This window comes from Xiphophorus maculatus, chromosome 24 (genome assembly GCF_002775205.1).
Source record: "Xiphophorus maculatus strain JP 163 A chromosome 24, X_maculatus-5.0-male, whole genome shotgun sequence".
In the NCBI taxonomy this organism is placed as follows: Eukaryota; Metazoa; Chordata; class Actinopteri; order Cyprinodontiformes; family Poeciliidae; genus Xiphophorus; species Xiphophorus maculatus.
The window spans coordinates 7,674,296-7,695,681 of record NC_036466.1 but is presented as its reverse complement, the minus strand read 5'-3'; the positions used below and the strand labels follow the sequence as shown (position 1 = coordinate 7,695,681).

Genomic DNA, 21,386 nt, shown 5'->3' with positions numbered 1-21,386 from the left:
AAAGGCTGTTTGCTGGAATTTTGAAATACTTAAAAACAAAAATGCTATTCTTCATTTCTCTCTTTCTCTCTCTTTTTGGACAACTGTCTGTTAGTCTCCTAAATCAGCGTTCATCAGTGCAGCCAAAAAAGCCATGCTCAAGTCCAATCCGGTCAAAGTGCGCTTTGCTGAGGAGGTCATTATAAACGGCCAGGTCCCGGTCAGTACCACACCATGCACACACACAAATAAACACATGCTTATGCATGACCTATATAGGCAATGCCAGATGGTTTCCGCCTAAGACAGACAGTTTGCTGAATGCAAAATGGATAAGACAATCACTAAATTAATTCCTTTCACATATTAAATGGACTACATTGCCGCAGATTAAAAAAGCACACTGATGATATTCCTTCTTTGCAGAATCCGGTGAAGGACAACTCTCTCCTGTTCATGCCAAATGTCCTGAAGGTCTACCTGGAAAACGGGCAGACAAAGTCATTTCGTTTCGACAGCAGTACCTCCATCAAGGTGCATGTCTTCGCCGTGTCTTTGGGGCAGGCTTGAGAAAATTAGCTCCTGCATCTTTATTTACCGAGGGAGAATCATTCAGAGCCCACGCTTGCAGAGAATACAAAATCCAGTCACCTTTGAAACCCTGCAGCCAAAATGAAAAACCCTGACAAAATCAGAAAAAAAGGCTCTTTAAGATGCATCCTGCTTTACAAAACTCATTTTATCCACACAATTTATTTATTTTTCACTGTTGTAGATGACTTTTTCTTTCTAATAAATTATTGGGTGAGTTCAAGATGTCTTACTTATAACTGGTGGACATATTTGTGCAAAGTTTGATACTTGCGTGATCAACAACGCTTCAGCTAATGTTTCACAGATTGTGAAGATCTGTGCAGTTTAGGGTGTATTATCTTTTTATGGATAAGACAAAAAAAAAACCTTTGCTCATGTTGTATAACTAATTTTTATAGAGTGGTTTGGCATTGTTTTAACCTAATGTGTTGCATGAAATATCTGGAAAAGCTTTGCGAAGGCGAAACTATTTTTGTCTTTGAGTCTGTACTGATTTTAGTTGGTAAAAGTATTCTTTACATTCTTTTTGATGGTCTGGTAACTGGAACAGAAAGAGATAAAATTGTTTCGCTGTTCCATTTGTTTTTCTCCTGTTTTTCCAGGAAGTGATTCTGACCCTGCAGGAGAAGCTGTCGATCCGCTGCATTGAGCACTTCTCCCTGGTGTTGGAGGAGAGGACTGAAGGCTCTGGAAGCAAACTGCTTCTCCTGCACGAGCAGGAGACGCTTACTCAGGTCAGAGGCGTTTTGTTTTCCCTCGTCGTGCCCTTTTCTGTCCAACACACACTCACATAACTGCTCAGTATTCAGACAGTACTTAGACCCGGGTGCAATTTATCAGCTCTGACACAGCAGGGGTGACAGTTTGCATTACCCCTCTCTCTCCCTCATGCTCTTGCACACACAAGCAGCACATGGCACACGCCAATTCTTGTTGACCGCTACTTTCTAATGAGGTGGCTAGATGACAGGAGGACAATTTTAATATTCATGCCACACTGTTCAGAGCTAATGTTCTGCTAAAGCAGTATTTAAGGGTCATTATTCTCTGACAAAGCTGATAACCTATTCAAACTGATCACATAACTAAGATCCTGATCTAGCCAAAAGCATTGCTCTTAGTATCCTATGAAAAAATGCTATACTTTTTTTTTTTTTTTTTTTCAAAAATAATCACCTTTTTCCTTTGTTTACCAATTCTGACAAACCCAGGTGACCCAGAGGCCCGGTTCTAACAGAATGAAGTGTTTCTTTCGAATCAGCTTCATGCCCAGGGACCCAGTGGAGCTGCTCCGCCGGGACGCTGTGGCGTTTGAATACCTCTATGTTCAAGTAAGCTGCTGTGGGAGGACCAAAAACTTAAATTTAAATCAGTAAAACTGTCTTTAAATGACCACATATCTAAACTATTTGGTACCAGATAGAAACTGGTGATAGGTAACAGAATTAGACGATTAATGTTGAGAAAATTGAGCTTAATCTTGTGGGGGTTTATAAACCAACACAAACTAGTTTATGGTTGTAAAAAAGGAGACATGATTTTATAAAGTTTATTCATTATTATTTTTATGGAAATCTGTTGTAAAAATTCCCACAGCATAATGACACAACAGGTTTCACAGTTGGAATAGTGTTTTTCCCTCCCTGTTCCTTTGTCTTCATGGTGCTGTTTGTTCTCCAACGTCCTCCAACAAACTCTTGCACCATTTTGCTTCCAGTGTTGTAACGATGTGGTCTTGGAGCGCTTCGGCCCGGAGCTCAAGTATGATGCCGCGCTGCGACTGGCCGCCCTGCAGATGTACATACTGTCCATGACGGCCAGACAGAGTCAGAAAGTTTCACTAAAATATATCCAGTGAGTTCAAAATGTGTGTTTGACATTCCTGTCAAGATCCATTAGTTAATAAGGACACCCTGTTGAGAGTTAGAACTTTGAAATATGTTCTCAGAGCAAAAGGAGTCTCTTTCTAAGTTTATAACCAGTAGAGGAAAAAGCTGTTCTCCTTAGAGAGTCAGTCCAATGTTGTTGTTTTTTCTCTCCCTGACAGCCAGTTTGTCAGTAAATCCCTTCTCCGGCTGTCTGCTGCAACTGTTTTAACCTAGTTCCGGGGGAAAGACTTTGTTTTCCAAGCGTGGCTTTATGTTAAAAATCAATCTTCTCTCAACAGAAAGGAATGGGGCTTGTCGCTGTTCCTGCCTCCAACTGTGCTGTCCAGCATGAAGGAGAAAAACATCAAGAAGGCTCTGACGCACATTCTCAAAACCAACCAGAACCTTGTGCCTCCGGGGAAAAAAGTAACTAGTTCCCTTTGTCTTTCTTTGCCCTTGTTATTAGCTTCCAACACACACCCACGCACACCCCCATATGCTTGAAAACACACTATGACTCTGATTTCTGACGCAATACCCCAAAATAGCTTAGCTGCCATACTCCTCCTTGCAAAGGTTCTCACCCTGGTCAACCCAAGACCTTCTGCCAAGCTAGACCTTGAATGCTAATTTGGAAAACAAGGAACATGCATTGTCAGAGTCTGTGCATAATGAGGTATTCATATTCACACACACATGTCCCGGTTAGGAGCGGCTCATCCGACCTAGGATGAACTTTTCAGCACTTTCTGAGACTCCAGCTGGTCTTGTCTGCAACATTCATGGTGACTTTGGCCAGTACAGTTTATCAACTCAATGAAGCTATGTATTTTTAAATATTATGCCACTATATAGTTCTAGCTACTTACCAGTTAGGATATAGCAATGCGGTTCATCCCTAAGCTAACAATAAGCAACTAGAAAGTCCCTTTCTTCCCTTTTTTCCTCCCTTTATTGTGCCATTTCCTTTCTCTGTACTTCTAATATCTTCCCTTCCTTTCTTTCCTTGTCTCACACCTTTATTTCTAGCTTCTTTTTGCCTTTGTATCCTTACATTCATCATTCTGTACTACCTCCCTTCATTCCCTATATTTTTCCTTCATTTGCTTCGCTCATTTCTTCTCATTTCCTACCCCCTTCGTCTTTCCTTTCTGCCTATTTTTTTTTCGAGATTCCACATTTTAAAACTTGTACACAGTAGAACCGTCGAATCCAAATTCATTGTGACCTTGAGTATTTTATATTCAAAAGTAAATGTAAAGTGCTGAGAACTCTGGAAAGTTGTCTATTAAAGTTTGGGGGGTTTATGTGAAAACATATGTAGAAGTCCTATAAAATTAAGCATAAATTTGATTTTGCAGACTGAAAGAATAGCAAAAATCATTGCTATTCTTGAAACCAATCATAAATGGATGGTGTTAAATTGGTTTACATTTCAACTTTAATTTGACCTAATGCATGCTCATTCAGTAATCAAAAAGGACAATTTCTATGTTTTTTTTAACCCTATGCAAAGCTTTAAAATAAGGTTAATCTGGACTTGCGGTTTTTTAAACTTTGTACAAATGAGATAAAGATGTTACTTCTCACTAACTGTGCTTCAAAAAAAACAAATAAACAGACAAGTCCAGTTGTTTGAAGACATGCCACATGATTTGTGGAATCTATAGATAATCAGACCTGCTCACTATTCAAGCAAATCAAGGTTCATTATTTTGTGCTCAAGTCTCCAGAATGTCATTAAAACAACATAAAAAATATAAATGTTTGGAAATATATGGGAAAATGTGTAGAAACCCCGTTCATGGCGGAGTTCTTTCATACACAAGTGAGAGATAAAGAGCACTGCAGTGGATCAGATTTAACTGATATGATGGTATATAATGGAAACTCGGTGGTCCACATCAAAATGGCTCTATCGTGCTTTACATCCTCTAGAAGCCTCTAATGCGTCTCCTCAGATTGAAGTGATTTTATTTCTGAGTAATTACCTTTGTATCTCTCTTCTATCTTTACAGCTAACTGCATTGCAGGCCAAGGTGCATTACCTGAGGTACATCAGTGAACTCAAACTGTATGGAGGAAGAGAGTTCAAATCAATACTTTTGGTAAGACGTTTGTCAAAACCCTTGCCTTCAGAATTTGTTTGTAGGAACCTCTTTATATTGTTTTCTTTCCTTCTGGCTGCAGCAAGGCGAGAAACAGACGGAGGTGATGCTGTTAGTGGGCCCCCGATACGGGATCAGTCACGTCATCAACGCTCGGACCAACCTTGTGGCCCTCTTGGCCGACTTCAGCCACGTCAACCGCATTGAGATTCTTACAGAAGACGAGGCGAACGTCCGGCTGGAGCTTCACGTCCTGGACGTAAGAGTAAGTGTGATCGTCTCTCCTTACATTTTCTGGATTGTCTTTCTTTATTGATCATTTAATACACCTCACCCTCTGCCTGTCTCTCTGTTTTCTCAGCCTATCACACTGATCATGGAGTCCAGTGATGCAATGAACCTCGCTTGCCTGACAGCGGGCTACTACCGCCTCCTAGTGGACTCCAGGAGATCTATTTTCAACATGGCCCACTGCAATAACATAGCAGAAGATGACACTGGTGAGTCATCATTGTTTTAATTACTTTTGCAGATTTATTGCAGTCCTATCAAAACTGCATGTACTAACTATTTGGTAATAATTGTTCCGAGGAAGCACATTAATCTGTTGCATATTTATTGTAAACTTTATGTTCAGATGTTGGATTTTCTTGCTAAATATTTCACATAAAATTATTAAAAACTCTTGCTCTTACAGTCTTGAGAAATGATATGCACGGTGAGATTAAACAACTTAAAAATTGATGTTTCTACTGAGAAGCATAAAACCTTAAACATCCAAAAGTAAAAGCACTGAAAGGGATAGCTGTTTTAAGTTTAATCAAAATGAAATGTGAAACACAAAGTAATATTTGCTTGCTTGCTGCAGGTCAAGATCGTGTCCTAGAGTGGCCGTACAGCACATCTTTAGGGGAAAATGAAGCGCCGTCACAGGGGGAGGTCTACAACAGAGACTATTCAGACAATGGGCAGAGGGAAAACAGCATTTCTCCTTACTTCCATGAACCACAAAACCTGGATGGTGACCACGGGACAAGAAGAAGTCCGTTGCCCCCTCCCCTTCCTCCACCCACCAGACACAAAACCCAAGACTCACCTCGAAGCGCCAAAGTTTCATTTATTTTTGGAGGTAACCCGCCCTTGAACAGACCCAGGAACTATGACATAGTACTAGAGAGCCCAGAGTCTTCGGAGCCCTTTCAGTTCAATGAGCTTACGCACGTCTACAGCAACATCATAACTGAGGAAGGCGGTGAAGAGCCCGTGCTGAGGGACTTGTTCTATCGAGACACGACAGACGACGCAGAGGATGATGAGGATGCTTCCTGCGAGGAAGACTCCACGGGGGGGACTCCAGTGGGTGACAACAGGGAAGGTGGAGACGACTGTGGCAACCAGGGTGCGCGGTTGCCCACAGCAGCTGGCAAAGCTACTTTTCTCACTCTCTCTGGGTCCACAGATGATATCATCGATCTCACGTCGCTGCCGCCTCCCGAAGGAGACGACGGCGTCAACGAAGACGAGGACGATACTCTGCTACAGACCCTCAACCTCGCAATTGCAGCGCCGCCGCCGGGCTTTCGGGACAGCATAGACGAGGACGTGGCCCCAGAGGGACGGCCTCTAAGCACATGCGATAATGACGACATTCCTGTATCGCTAATCGATGCTGTACCGACTCACGGAGAGGAAGAAGGAAGCAGCGGAGGGGAGAGTAGGTTAGAGAATGCAGTCATGGATTCTCTACAAGCACTGGAGCATCTATCAGTCTCCGAACAGAGACCTCCTCGTCCACCTCCAAGCAGCAACAACACAGGTGTGTGTTAAAATCACAACATTGTTTGATCACTGTGGATTCCACTGCTATTCAATATTAATTTTTTAGGCAAAACATAATCGGCATGATTCAGTGTTCTGAGTTTGTCATTTGATCTCTTCTGCACAGTGATTAGTCTGCACCTGCACTTAAAATATTTTCTGCAAACCTTTTGTTGCCATTGTCTCAGAATACTTTTATTGTGATGTTGCACTAGTCCTGCTCCATGCTAGAAGCTTGTGGTCAAATAAGCAAAGTAGTTTTCAACAAAGTTGAACATATGGTTACTTGGAAATTTAATCTAAAAAGAGTTTCATTTTTGCTTGCTTACCTCGTCAAGGCAAAGAGAAAAAACTGTTCAAATTTACAATGCATATATAAAAAAGAAAAAAAGACGCAGCCAAAAAAAAATCTGTTGCTCTGTCGGAATTACATGTCAAGGTAGATAGATGTTTAATTATCTTTGGTATGAGTTGTGCTTACACTAATCAGAAAACAGCACCTGAAAGTTTCAGCCTCCTTTATTTTTCTGTCTGGATCTCATAGAAACTGCCTAGTTGAATGGTGTGTACATTCTGATTTAATCAGTGCAAGGAGACGGTATAGTACAAATTTTAAATCAATTCGGAAAGAGATGGGAACAGAGGAAATGATGACTGGATAGGAGTGATGTGTTCATGCTGTTTAGTGCTGGTAAAACGTAGAGCTGCAGCATTCTGAACTGTGTGTAGTCAATGGAGAGATGAAGTGTTCCAGACAAACATAGACAAAGTGCATAAGGCTGATAAGTGAGAAAAGCAACAGCAATACGCTAAACAGAGTTAATCCTAATCCTCACAGATTCAGCATTGATAATAAGCATTACAAATGAGATTAAACGTGTCTGCATGTTTTTTTTCTCCAGTTGAAACATTGCATTATGTTTGTACAGTGAAACCTAGGAATTCTAATTTATTCTGCTTGAACAATTTGAAACTTGCGAGTGTGTAAGCTTGCATACTTTTCCAATTGGAATAACGGAAATGAGCATAATTCATCCATAAAAACATGAACAACATTCAGATAGCAAAATAGAGTCATGAATTCATGCCAGGCTGTGCATTGTTACATGTAAACAAAGCAAAGCACATATAGGTAACAAACATGAAGGAGCATCAACCGCTACATCTTCAACAGGATAAAATAATCATATGTCTCACTTCTTACAAATATTGAGGTCAAATTCTTGAAGAAATTGACTTCATTGAAATTGCTGATCAAAATATGACATTAATACAGTTTTTGTGATTTTTGAATCCTAACTTCTTAACTGAAATCTACAACACAGTCCATTTTATTGCTGTCCTGGCATGGAGAGGTGAGGCAGGGAATCCACAAGACACCATTGATAACATGCAGCAACATGTGGAACAATCAGGGTAAACAAAATCATGGTCATAAAAGGAGTATCCATCCTTGCATGATGAGGAAAATGTATGCTTGAGTTATTCATATTCTAAAAACATTGCACTGGGATTTGTTTGTATTCATCGGGTCCACTGTATATTGGTTAAACTTTTGTTACATAATTAATATAAATCTTTGTATTTTCTTAGGTATTTGCACATCTCACGGATTTAGCCCAGAATCATCCTCAGATTCTGGCAACGAAACTAACTCTTCAGAGATGACAGAGATCTCTGAACTAGCTGCTACTCATAGACTCACCGACAGCCACATGCGTTTACTTGTAGCCACGCGAGAAGGATACCAACCGTTACTTGAGGAGAAAACTGAATTCCCAGTCTCACCTAATTCATGCACAACACAAGAAAAGAAACCTCGTAGTCCAACACGACACCTTCAGCCTCCAGCGGTTCCTCCAAGACGTAGTCCCCAGCTAGACCTGACATCATCGGGGTCGGACAGGTTGGAGCTGAAACCCCAGACTACTCTCTCGGTTACTCTCCAACGTCCGAGTTCGACAACGCCAGGAGGTAAACACCAGAAAAAGTCTGTACACTCGAGTGGAAAGTACAACACCTTCAGCACAAGAGAAGGACTTCGAAGTGAGATCAGTAACAGGCGCAGCTATCTGGATTTGAACCAGCATACTTCATTCAGTGAGCAGGAAGAAGGTAAGAGGAGACAGAATTCCTTTGTTGCTTCTCCTTCTTCCGTAGCTCAGGGCATTGGAGTAACAAGCCCAGCTTGCGACCATCGAAATAATCTTCGCCCTTCTTCAACTGTTTCCGATCGCTTCATAGATGTGGTCACTATGGGCGGCTGTGAAGCAGGTAACGGAGCTGCAGCCACTGAACAGGATGAGCATCTAGTTGTAGCATCCTTACTGTCCCCGAGCAAACAATCCAGAACAGGAGGTTCTGAACATGGATCAGATGCACAAAGTGACCATCAGCCAATTTCAAGACAACAGAGTGTGGCACGGTTGTGTGAGTACCACCTGGCAAAAAGGATTTCAAATTTGCAAGGAGAAGGCCACAGTTCATTGCAGGGCTCTCTGTGCTCATCACTTGATGCTGGTGGCAGCACAAACAGCAGTGCCTGTGCCACACCGACTGACTCTCCTCTGGGCCCTGGCGCTGTTGAGTCCAAACAACATCGCTCACAAAAGCACCCACTTTCAAGTTCTTCTTCCTCCCTACTTAGAGTGCAAAACTATGAAGACAACAAAACTGGATTTCAGAACCAGAACACCCAAAACAAAGAACTTCATCCGCATGCAGACCCTGCCCTCCTTCGTAAAATGCTGCCCAATATTCACCCGCCTCTTGCTGGGGGGGAAACAAGTCGACCCCCCTCAGCAGCTCCATCCAAGCATAAGGAAGTGACAGGCACTGGAAGCAAGAAGCACCCCAATGACATCTGTCCTAAACAACAAGCCTGTTTTAAGGGGCTTAACCCAAAGGAAGGTAGTGAGGCCTACAGACAACTGATAAACTACCTTACAGTGAGCCAGATGCATCAGGGAGGGAAGTTACATAGTGCAGGTATGGGAGGGGCAGTTAAAAAAGACACCAGACGCTTTATCACAAGCAACCCTCAGCTAGTTGAAATGGTTAAGAATAGAGGGAATACCACTGCTCGCTGTCCATGTATGCCTTCGTCTGTGTCATCTCCATTTCTCAGCCCTAATTTGGTAGCTGCTCATTCAGCCCCAATGCAGTTGGCAAATAAAAATTCAAGGTCTTACCTTTCAGCAACACTTCCTGCCAAACTCAAACGAAGCCCTGATATGCAAGTTCAGAGGTTGAATGAAGGTTTAGATTTTAGGAGCGCTACCGCTGAAAGGAGGAGCTCTTTTTCTGGTCTAGAAAGTGACGTTGGCAGAGATGGTATGGATGCAGAGCAATTTCTCTCATACATTAAAAGACAAGACTGTATGAACCGTGACGGGGCTTTCAATCCAAGCCGGAATCGTGACTTTTTAAGCAACAGTAACCACCCTCCACCTCGCTCAAGAAGTCAACCAAGTGGCAGCACAGAGGAAGGATTCAGATCAGACTCGAGGTTGAAACATGCATCTTTTCAGTCTCCTCGACCAAATGATTCTTTTTGTTTCTCAACTGCTCCTACTTTGAGTGGTCAACGTGCAGACCTCAATGCTCTCTCACTAGGAAGGGGTGACCATCCATCAGCTTTCATCAGACAGTCGTCTAATCGGACCAGAACTACCACTTCATCTCCAACACATAATCCACAATCTCTACCTCCTCCACCGCCACCTCTCCCACCACCTCCACCTTTATCTCTGCCAGTGCAAGCAAACTCCAGCGCTAGCAACTCAGGATGCCCTCAAGATTCCCTTCATCCTATCCAGTTGCGGCAAAACCAGAACCACATTCAGACTGTTGCACCAACCTTATCACAGACAGACCCCTTCAGCAGTAGCATGTTAAGAGGGAGAGAGCTCAAACGCAGCTCAAGCAATGTGACGGCAAGTTCTGGAAGTGTGGAGGCTTTATTTGATAAGCCTATTCGTAGCCGGAGCCAGCAACCCTTGTCAGCACCTATGTCTCATCAGACTGACACCAAAGTCCAACATAGACAAGCAAGAAAACGTCTTTCAAAGAGCTACTCCCAAGGATCTGTGTCTTCACATGCAACTTGTTGGTCCTCAGGCAGTGGGGTAGACAGTAGAAGGGCATCTGTTGCATTTCCATTACAAAAAGACTCAAAGCATACGAAGGGCTCTCAAAAACTGGACACCAGTCCTTGGAGATGCAATGGCCCCTTCAGCTACTGTTTCTTTAAGCGTAAGACCGAGGGAGAAGATGATGAAATTGAGTGGGAGAGGCCTAGAGGAAGCCGTCTTGGGAGCAGTATTGACAATAATGGTGCTGTTGCATCAACTATAAAACTCTATGGCTCAGCCGTGGACGAGCAGTTATATGGAGAGGTTCTCGACAACATGAGTTTTAGTGACCGTTTGGCAAGAATCAACGCTCTCAAGGACCGCATGTACGGCTTTCCTTCTGGTTTTAATGATGTTCGTCGAGATGCCAGCGAGCTCATTGCACTGGTGAGATCCAGTGTAGGTCGGTGCGACCGTGGTGCCCAGATGCCTATCCAAGATGTTTCCCAGTACAAGCAGCTCCTTTCTGTTGAGTCAAAAGAGTTAGGCCGGGCATGCCGGAGAATGGCACAGGCCCATGGCAGTCCAGATGAAATGCTGCTAGCTGTTACATGTAGCTTTCAGGTGCTATGCTGTCTGTGTGAAGCTTGTATGTGTCTAGTTCGGGGACTTGGAGCCTCAGCATCACAGCAGCAAAGAGAAGTTGTAGCAAAGGTTGATGAGGTTGTTATGAACTATATTTGTTTGCTTAAAGCAGCCGAAACTGCGACTGTAGGTGCCCCTGGGGAGCACAGTGTGAAAGCCCTGGTCCGCCACTCCAGTACCATGTCGGCTATTGCTAATGCACTCACCCGCTCCCTTAAAACGCTGCTAAGCAAGTAGAGGCTATTTCCAATGCTTTATAGTATGGCCTATGCAGTCAGTAGAAGTCTGTCTTTAGACATTTTACTGTTTCAAGTTCTCTGAAAGAATCAGCTGTTTTCCTGTTGTGTCTAGGTGGTTTTTATGTCTAAAGATATATTTATTGCAATTAAACTTAACATTAAAATCACATATTATTGAAAATGCTTAAAGAGAGTAAATACTTTTACTGATGACATTATTATAATGTATATTTACAAAGCCATACTGCTACAAACCTTTGTAATAAATGTACCTGGTAGATACTGTACCCTTTTACCTGTGCATTATGTAACTTATTTAAAGTGTATATAATGTACATTAATACTACATTATTATTATTATTTAAAGTAGCACTTTGGTGAAGCCATGAAGAACTCGGCTTACTTTAATATCTTGCAGAGATGGAGGGAGGACACTTTGTGTTCAGTCAGTTTGTGTAAAGTTTTAATAGAAATATAATAATTATTAAAAAAAACAATTTTAGAGTTTTAGGTGAAATTTGACATTGTCAAAACTGAGAAAAATATTACATTAAATTGTTGCACTTTTGCTTGTCGAAAGACAAAAAAGTATGCTTTATATAGTAATGACTTAGAGTATCATAGCATTGCTTTACTCTGTCATATTTTGTATTATGTTTGAGCAAAACACAAACTGTGAAAATATTTCCCACAAAACAAAATATTTAAAACCATACCAATATCGGCAATTTTGTGCAAATATTCCAACTGATCTGATTTGCTTTGAGCAAATGTTACTTTTATTTTTTCAAATATATTTTTTTTTTTGCTTTAAATAGTGTTTTGTTCTGCTTTTGTGATTTCTTTTTGCATACAAGGAACCAAGAAGAAATTTTGTTTTGTTTTTGCAATAATCCACCAAACTATTAAAATATGTTTTACAAGTATATGCCTTTCTGTGGATTTTTTTTCAGTCTGATTATTTCAATGATTGTTCATTCACGTCATTTTCCTAAAACGTTTCACTCGGTTAATATGGGAACTTTTTTTGATTTTGTACACATTTACATTATATTGCCAATTATGTATGCTATTGCCTTTTATACACATTTTCATGTGTTCTGAGTTTAAAATGACGTTTTCAGCAACTCTTGTGATTTCCAATTCAAAAGGACATAAAACTTTGGGTTGTTGTTGACAGCTTTTTTTCCCCTTAATAAATGAAATCATTTGAAAACAACACTTTACATTTTCCAGGTTTTCCATTGTGAACAAACCACAACATGCTAAAACAAGTCACCAAAATCCTAAAATTTAATCATGGTACCTAGAGCAGTTCTACCCTTTGCTCAATTTTATAGGCCAGACTAAAGATTGTCAAAAATAAATACCAGTACTTAGGCAAGAATATTTTTTGAACAGAAGACTCTAAAATGTAATTACTTGGAGACCAGAACAGAGGATATGTTTGACAATTGCCAAAGACTTCATTCCATGGAACGAATCTCATAACTCTGAACCATGGAGGTAGAAGTCTCAAAGTTTGGGGATTCTTTGTTGCAGCTCGCACCCCATCACAAAACTCAGCAGGAATTCTACTCCGTATTCAAGAGAGCTTCTGAGAAATAGCTGAGAATGAATAAAAGGAAAGTACTGAGCTGAGGTCGTATTTTTATTGAGATGTTTGCTGAAACAGGGTGTACAAGCAAGAAACCCCTCAAATATCTCACAGATGAAAGTGAGGAGAGGGCCCAACTCTCCTCAGACTGATATCTAAAGTTATTTCAGCTAAAATGGACAAAACTAAGTGTTGAGGTACGGTGTGCCGAGCTGCTTTAGGTGTTTTTATATTTTATTTAGTGTGTCAAACAAGGTAAATGTATAAGTGCAATAACTTCTTTTTCAGGAATAAAAAAGTGAGATTTGAAAATATGTTTAAAAAAAAACGTATTTATTGGGGTATTTTTCTTCAATGTGGCTCTGGCTAAATAGAAGAAATATTGTCACCACTTAGTGTAAAATTATATAATATACACTGTACACAATTATAGGAAAGAGATGATACTTGGTGAAATCTTAATGCGTGGGCTCTTTTTTACGTATAATAGTTCCTGCGTGGTTTACGTGACGCTCTCCACCAGCAGTACGCGCGTAGGCGGGGTGTCCGAACCTAGTTTATTAGCATGATAGGCGCGTCCTTTACGCACGTTACGCACGTCAGCCTATCATTTTGGAGCATGCAGAAACAAGCCACACCCGCGCGGCAACTCGTGTAGCGCGCTCCTCAAAGCATTGTCTTGGTAGACAAAAGTTTTAGACTTCTTTTCGTCTTGGGGTTTAGAAAGTTTCCACTGCAGGTGCACTGTGTTCACCTGCAGTGCTTAGTTGATAAAAGGTAACTTTACAGCAACCTTAAAGGAGTTGCTGACCGACTGGTTCTTCGCAGCCCGGCTGCCAAAGTAGAGAAGTATTTATTGTTCACCCCGTGGGGTTTAAAGTTCTGGCTATATTAGCAGGTAGTTAGCTCCAAACCTTCACTAATAGAAGTTTAGTAACAATGTCGGCGATGTGTCAGCAACGACGTGCCTTGGTGGAAATTCCTGCTCCACAACCTAAAATTGCAGGTAAGTCTGAATCAAACACAGAAAAGGTATTTATTCGCATGTTAGAGTTCATTCAATGATGCTGTTTATGCTACAAGTTCCCTTGCTACCATGCTAACCTTACCGTGATGCTAATTAAAACTCTGTTTATTTACTCTTAACTTAAAATATTACCAGTTTTTTTGCAGAAACAACAAATGCCGCATTATGAGCAGTTTTTTTTAAAAATTATTATAATTTAAATTCTTGTCCGATTTTTTCCAGCTCGAATGAGAAGGTCTTACTTAGAAATCCTCGGAGCTCGTTTCGCCCCTGCTCCACTTCCAAGAGGCAGCAGAAACCCAAACCCAAAGCGAGCACACTCTTGTAAGCACCTTCATTAAACTACAACAACAGCACCTTCAAAAGTGCTGCTGGGTTTGTGTTATGCGACACATGCACAGGGAATATAAGGGAATTTATTGCAGTTAATTTGGACAGCCCTGTGATTTCCATCTGTATTTTCTTTCTAAGTCTTATAATTTTCTTTCAAGTTAAACAGTTGAGCACTTCTTTTATTAACTGAATACATTTCAAGTTGGTTGATTCCTGTGAGTTTGGGGGGGATCAAAATACAGAACTTATCTGTCGTTTTCTTTGGTGAATAGTGTTAAAACAATACATGCTCCAAGCTTTATAAGCTATTTTATGATACTTTTCTTTCTAAATAATAAAACTATATTTGCTTTTTTTCCCATAGCCTTCTGAACTACGATTCGGATAAGTAATAAGTATTCTGTGCACTTCGATCATTGTCTGTTGCAGTGGACCTGTCCTTCGGTGGTGTATGGGGAGAAAGAATCGAGGACCAGTGTGAAAAGATGGACGATCATCCTACCCCACTCTCCAAACAGCAGCTTGTTCAGCTCATCAGATCACTCATCTTGGTTGAACAGGTAAGAGACCTTTACAGTGTGTAGATACTGAGTATTTGTAAAGTAAAAAAAAAAAAAAAATCATTGCATGAGATTTGGCCTAAAACATGATCTGCTGCGTTACCTTTAGAGCCAAGAGCCCAAAATGGTGGCAACAGACCTCAAGTGTCTCCAGGAAGACCTCCAGCTAAAGAAGACAAATGTTTACAGGTCAATCCCATACTCAAGATTTGGCTCCAACAGGGACGCTCACTGCTACAGAAAGGCCTATCCTCACCTGGTGGCATTCAAAGTATGTGTAATAATAAAATAAAAGTAAAAATTGTGTAACGGGGGCATTTAGTGGAAGGCAGTTTTCTGTTTATATATAAAAAAAAAAATAGACTTTGATGAATATATGATCCTGCACAATTCCACTGGAAAACAAATGTATTTTTATATGTTTCCATTCTATTTCTTGATCAAAGCTCTTTTTGACCCTGCAATTTTTGCTGTAATTAATGTATTTTAAAACTCCACAGGACTCTTGTGTATTAACAGCTGACTTGATTGCATCATTCCCCTCAGGTTTCATGTCAGGAGTGGGGCCAGGTTCTCCTGAGGAACAAAGAGTGGGACGCTGTGTTGGAGCACTCCCTCATGGCGTGGCGATACACCAGTGATTTACCGCAGTGGGACACAGTCAGCCATAATGCATTGAGAGAGCAGTGCTACAGCATCCTGGCTGCTCACAGTCTGGCTGCGCTCCAGCACTACTGCCCAGAGCCCAGCAGAGGACAGGAACTGCTCAGGAGGTAACGCAGGCTTTTAACGCCACTTGAACTTGGATGCAGACATGCATGCACTCTTCCTGTGTTTTTAAATGGATTTTAAATACTTCTCAACGGCCGTAAGGTAAGTTGGAGAAAAAGGCTGGTTTTCCTGCAGATATATGCAGGAAATCTATGAGGGTTTTATTTAAATTATTAATAAGACGAGTTTTTCAGTGGGTTTGAACACCATGTATAATTATCCCTTCACTTAACAGTTTGTACCCTGTCTCATAATGATCTAAAGTCCAGTAAAATACTCTGAAGTTTGACGTTTTAACAAATAAATAAACTAAGACAGTTTTAAGATGAACTCTGCTGATTGGTTGGCTGCCAGCATAAACATCCAGCTAAAGAAAAGCAACATAAACATCCTACTGGAGTCTCACTTTGCTGCCTGTTCCATGTAAGTTTCAGGTCCACCTTATGATTATGGTTTGAACTCATTCAGTTTTTAGAATGTGAACATGCCGATTCATTAGGGTTAGCAGTTAAATTGCTAACATTCGTCTGAGCCGGGTAGCCTGACTGTTTTTATTATTTCTAGGATATATCATGCCGTTTATTCGAAGGAGACCTTCATACGGAAAATGCGATAAACGTCACTTTTCCTTCTGTTTCTAGGTTTAAGATGGCTCAGCTGCAAAGCCAGTTGATAGTCCCCTGTATTGAGGGACTGCAAAGGATTATGGGATACACAGAAGATATTTCTATGGATACAAAGTGACCTGATGATTCTGCTCAGCAGCTGGATTCTGAGTTGTGAAAACTGTGCCTCATGGTTAACTCCTCCAATGATTGTTTTAATTGGTCAAAAATGCTGTTTTCTTGGCTGATTAATTACAGAATCCACAACAGTATTCTTCCAAAGGACTGGTGCTGCTAAATGATCTTTGTGTTTGTTTGTTTTTTGCTTTAAATAAGAAGATCAAGTTAATAATTTATTAGTTTACTTTATCTACTGCTTTCACACCAATTTTCATACAATTTTGCATAGGTAAAGTACTCTATTGCTACAAGATGGACATCTGAAATATAAAATAATGTAGACTTTAAAACGTGTCCTTAATGATTCTTATATAAGAAAGTAATGCTGGATTTAATCACATTAGAAGAAAAGCTTAAATGCTCTTATTTGGCATCTCCATATAAAATATACTCCCTTTTCAGAGTATTAATATTCACTTGGTACTGGCAGGAGTTTAAATAAATGTGGGTGTGTGTGTGTGTATATATATATATATATATATACTTTTAGAGAATAATTTGCATTGACAGATGAATTGTTAAGAAGGTTATTGCCTCTTTTTTGCGTATTAACTTCCATGTTACTGTTGGAAACCCTGTAACATGTCTGCTTTGTCTCGTCTCGTGATTTCCTGTTGCATCGTGTTTTTCATGGAGTCCTTTATTGCACTGTCAGTGTTTGTCCTGAAAACTTGAAAGTTTTGATAAAATTGATTTCTAATTTAAATAAAATTGATATGAACTGCATTGAAACCTGTCTTGAATGTTATGCATGTTGGTTTTGCTCAAATGCCAAATTTTTTACTGTCGAAATTTATAGGCTACGTAGAGTTGCAAATGTGTCTGGTATTTTTTTATATATTTTTTGTAGTTTTACATATTTTTATTTTGAGGGATTTGTGAAGAAAATTACCATTCTTAAAAGTTTATTCTTAGAGTTTTATCGGTTCAATCATTTCTTTACTCTGCCTTTAAGTAACCACTGTGCACCACTAGATGGAGCCCTTGTTGCATCTTCTCCAGCATCCAAATCAGTTTGAGAGCCAGTCTCGAGTCACATACCAATGTTGATGCTACTGAAGAAACAGCTGTTGCCATGGCACTCTGAAGAGCTAAGATTAAACAATTTCTGAATGCTATTTAGGTTTAATAAATGAGGCTGTTGGCTGATACTTAGGCCTCCTGCTGTATTGACATGTATTCCCTGTGGGAACAAGCGGACTATGATATCTATAGCTTTTATTGCTTTCCTGGATTTAACTCTGGCACTTGTTTCCATGGTAGTGTATTATACAACCTATTAATATTGCACCCTATAGTGCTGTGTACATTTGACAAACCACACAAGCAATGTTTTATTTGAAACCTGTGACTTGAACATGTGAAGCAGCCTTGGAATTACTTACACAGAATAATTTGTCTAATATCAGTTTTATATTGTGTGTTTTGACTCATTCTGTGCACCTTCTATTGGTACAAAACTCACTGTAAGTATAGGATTTATTTCAGACTGTATTTCCTGGCTGTCCCTCAGTTAATTGTATCAAGGCATATGGTTTTCTTTGAATTTTCACCTCCAAATGCTTTTTCCATAACATGAGAAGTAGATGAGATTGCTAAGTAGTTGAGCCCAAAATACTTAGGTCCAGATGCCGTTCAGTGTATGTTGAAATTTGAATTATCTTATTTTGCTACGGTTCTTAGAAAATTCAGAAAAAATGTGATAAAAAAAGAAATTACACCATTTGCCGAGGTCAGACAGTCATACTACACCTTTGAATCCATTTAGAAGACTTGCCCAACCGGATCTGAGAGGACAGAATAAGATTTATTTTTATTGTTTGTATCGTAAAGTAAAGAAATTAAAATTTCAAGGTTGTTGTAAATATGTCACCAAGATCAGATTGGTACTACTTAAAATGACAGAAACTGCAGTTTCTCTTTCTTTAGATGTACATTCTCTACACAAATGCTTTTATTTCTTTTTTATTAAAGTTAGATTGAAGTATAATGTAGCATGTTTGCCTAACTCAAAAGAAAAGAAAAAAAGATCAATTGACCAGGTTTAGTGTTCAACAGAAAGCAAAAATTAAGTTTAAAAATATAGGCATCTTTAAAAAGTTAAATTTATTTAGTTTATTCCGTTTAAACCCTTGAAATGTAAACACAGCCATATTGCAGGAAGTTCTAGAGGTCATTGGTCTTCCTTCTGCTGATGAGCTTTATGAAGGTGCTGCAGATGAAAACAAATCTACCAAACTCACTATTCAAGAGCTGCACTCGCCACGTTTCCATAGCAACCATTAGGCGCTACCTACATCCAAACTGGTTGTTTGAGACATGCTGTGGGGCCATTTCCACAGGCCTTTTGCAAGTGTGTTAGTATCATTTCGTCATCTCCTTCTAGAATTTTGAGAACTTTTCAGAGAAGATTTATAATTTCACGAAGCAGAATTGAAATCCAATTTGTAAAGACTTTTTCATCCATCTTTACCAGTGGTGATGAAATACAATCTAAAAAAAAAAATCCAGAGGCTCTGTGTATTTTCTTTTAATAATTTGGTGAAATAAAGAAAGAATATTGAGAAGCAAAAGATGTTTGCATGGAGGTAAAGAAGCAAGCCGCAGCGTTTTCTTCCTAAAATAGCTAAAGCAATGCTCTGGAGATCACAGATGGACTGTGCAGCAAAAGGAGAGACTAATTCCCACGCTTAGTATCTCAGGTTTTCATTGTTGCTTTCTTACTTCTACCAGCGCTGTCTGCAATTCCTTCATTTCCAGCTTTTCAATAAGAGTCTGATTTACACCGGGTATGTTTACTTTTTAAGACTGCCTGTGAAAGACGTTTCTGAAGGTGTATATTTAAGCAACTCTGTTTAGTAATTCACAATTCAGACTACATGAATTGTGAATTATTCACAATTCATGTTGGAGTTTTTGCTCTTGTGCAAAAACTCCAAAAATGTATATATTATGTTTTCATTTTGAAGAACACTGATGAAATATGTCATGGTCCATTAGGTTTGTTGGGAAACAGGTTAACATATTGAATAATTTTTACAAGTTTACAGGTTTTATTTATTAAAATATTATATTTATTTTAGTTTTTTTCACTTTCAAAAAGCAGGAAGTAATGTACTGCTATTCAAAAACCAATAAATTGGTCAAAACACAGAAGAAAGCATAAAAATAGATTAGTCATACATTCTACTGAAATCTCTAGTCAGGGCATAAAAGCAATTATTTAATTTTGGATTTTTTTTAACTATAAATTATAATACAGTACTGCAACAGAAATGTAGTTTTGGAAAGGTTTTATTTAATAGGTTATTTTCCTACAGTTTCTCCTAAAAATAAAAGAATATTAAAAAGAAAAAAGCAAAATTCGCTCTGGTCAAAAAAAATAATAAAAAAATGAAAGTAAATGAATCCTGGCAGATGGAATTTTAAAAAGCTTAATTGAAGCAAATTCACTAGGGATGTTCAATGAATCTACATAACACAGTTTCTTATTTAAAATATATTCAAAACTCAACACAGCAGCAAAAACATAGTATTAATAAAAGATTCAAAATTAATCCTGAAAAGATAGAAGTGAGAAACTATGCTATCTGACAAATAATGACAGAAAAATTGCAGCGTCAGTCATGGCATGGATTATTATAATTCTCAATATATATACAGGCTTTCAAGCAATATATATGCAGTGATCTGAACAGGTACTTTTCAAGGAAGGACTTGCTTATTTTAGAAAAAGCAATTGCCAGACGTTACTCTGCATGTATCATAACATCAAGACTTTATGGCATAAAGGTCCGCCGTGTGTTCAAAATACACAATTTGCGTCTAAGTGAATGATTTCCGCCTCTGCTTCAAGTAGTTTTCCATGTTTTTCTTCACGTTTCTTGTTCATACAAGGTAATAAACATTACATGTTATGATTGGTGAGTTTCTCTGGATAAATGAGCACGTAGTGGTACTGTCCAACCTCATCATGACTCAGAAATGTTGGGCTCCAATATTTTGACCTTTGTGAATGTTGAAACTGCAGGTTGATTCTGCAAGACCCCTCAGGTCACCAGAAGCAGGTGCTCATGAATACGATGACGTTACATGTGCTTGAGGTTATTAATTATGAGCCTCATTTATTTGTTTTTATTTGTTTGTCTTACAAGCAGCTTCTATATTTCCACCTTTCCTTTCCAGTCGTTTCGTTTTCCCTCACCTTCTGTCTCCCAACATTCTCCCCCATTTTGCCCTGATGGCTTTCAAAAATATATTTCTTTTCTTTTACCTTGTCACATGAGGTTATTCTTAGTAACATTGTTTATTAATATTTTCTGGTTAGAAAGGAGCATTTGTATCAAGCCCAAATCCAAAAATGATGAAATGCCAATACTCCAGCCACAAAAATTTTAAATCTCAAGACATGCAAATCGGTTCCCATCTCCTGACATTGTTAAATCTTTCAGGACATTTCTCTAGCAACTTAAGATCTGTTGTCACTCACTTCTAAATCTGTACAGTGCCGTTTGAGTTATAGGCTTCAGCGATGGACACAATAATTGCAGGTAGGTAGGTCTTAATATGAGCCAGAGACCAGCCCCACGGGGCCCTGTCCCCAGGTCATGTGTCATTACCTCAGCCTGAATTGGTAGCAGACTGCAGGAAGGCCAAGCAGCAGGGACAGTGATACTGTTTTCATGGCTGATTGGAGAGCGCTGGCGGCCATCGCCTGTCCTCTTTGCCTTTTTCCAAGGGAATGTATTCTCCATCCAGGCAGTGTTTGGCAGGCAGCAGATTCCTCCCACTCCTTTTACAGCTTTGCCAGATGCATACCGAAAACGCATATACTGCATGTTCTTGGTGTTGCATATCAGAAATTCTTTGCAGATGCATAAATGCAGTTTGATTCCACTGCAGTTCACTCAACCGTACATCTCGAAACTAATACTAAAACCAACTTTCCTGCATTGCAAAAACCCCGCGGTAAGGGTTGCAGTCTGCATG

General features: G+C 39.6%; 2 protein-coding genes across 2 annotated transcripts in view; both read left to right on the top strand.

The window, feature by feature from the left end:
- Positions 1–12,189, top strand: part of LOC102234188 (FERM and PDZ domain-containing protein 4) — a 38,833-nt gene extending 26,644 nt beyond the window's left edge. The window contains exons 6-16 of the mRNA XM_023329175.1: positions 95–199; positions 406–513; positions 1,176–1,307; positions 1,785–1,904; positions 2,291–2,427; positions 2,741–2,867; positions 4,460–4,549; positions 4,632–4,814; positions 4,911–5,049; positions 5,418–6,365; positions 7,961–12,189. Of these exons, the coding sequence (XP_023184943.1) occupies positions 95–199; positions 406–513; positions 1,176–1,307; positions 1,785–1,904; positions 2,291–2,427; positions 2,741–2,867; positions 4,460–4,549; positions 4,632–4,814; positions 4,911–5,049; positions 5,418–6,365; positions 7,961–11,322 (5,451 nt within the window). The 3' untranslated portion in view covers positions 11,323–12,189. The remainder of the gene's footprint in view (positions 1–94; positions 200–405; positions 514–1,175; positions 1,308–1,784; positions 1,905–2,290; positions 2,428–2,740; positions 2,868–4,459; positions 4,550–4,631; positions 4,815–4,910; positions 5,050–5,417; positions 6,366–7,960) is intronic.
- Positions 12,190–13,294: 1,105 nt separating this feature from the next.
- On the top strand, positions 13,295–17,099 carry LOC111607570. Its single transcript, XM_023329290.1, has 6 exons — positions 13,295–13,927; positions 14,171–14,272; positions 14,711–14,841; positions 14,951–15,112; positions 15,388–15,614; positions 16,254–17,099. The coding sequence occupies exons 1-6, from the start codon at positions 13,861–13,863 to the stop codon at positions 16,354–16,356; spliced, it is 792 nt and encodes a 263-aa protein (XP_023185058.1). The 5' UTR covers positions 13,295–13,860; the 3' UTR covers positions 16,357–17,099.
- The last annotated feature ends 4,287 nt before the right edge of the window (positions 17,100–21,386 follow it).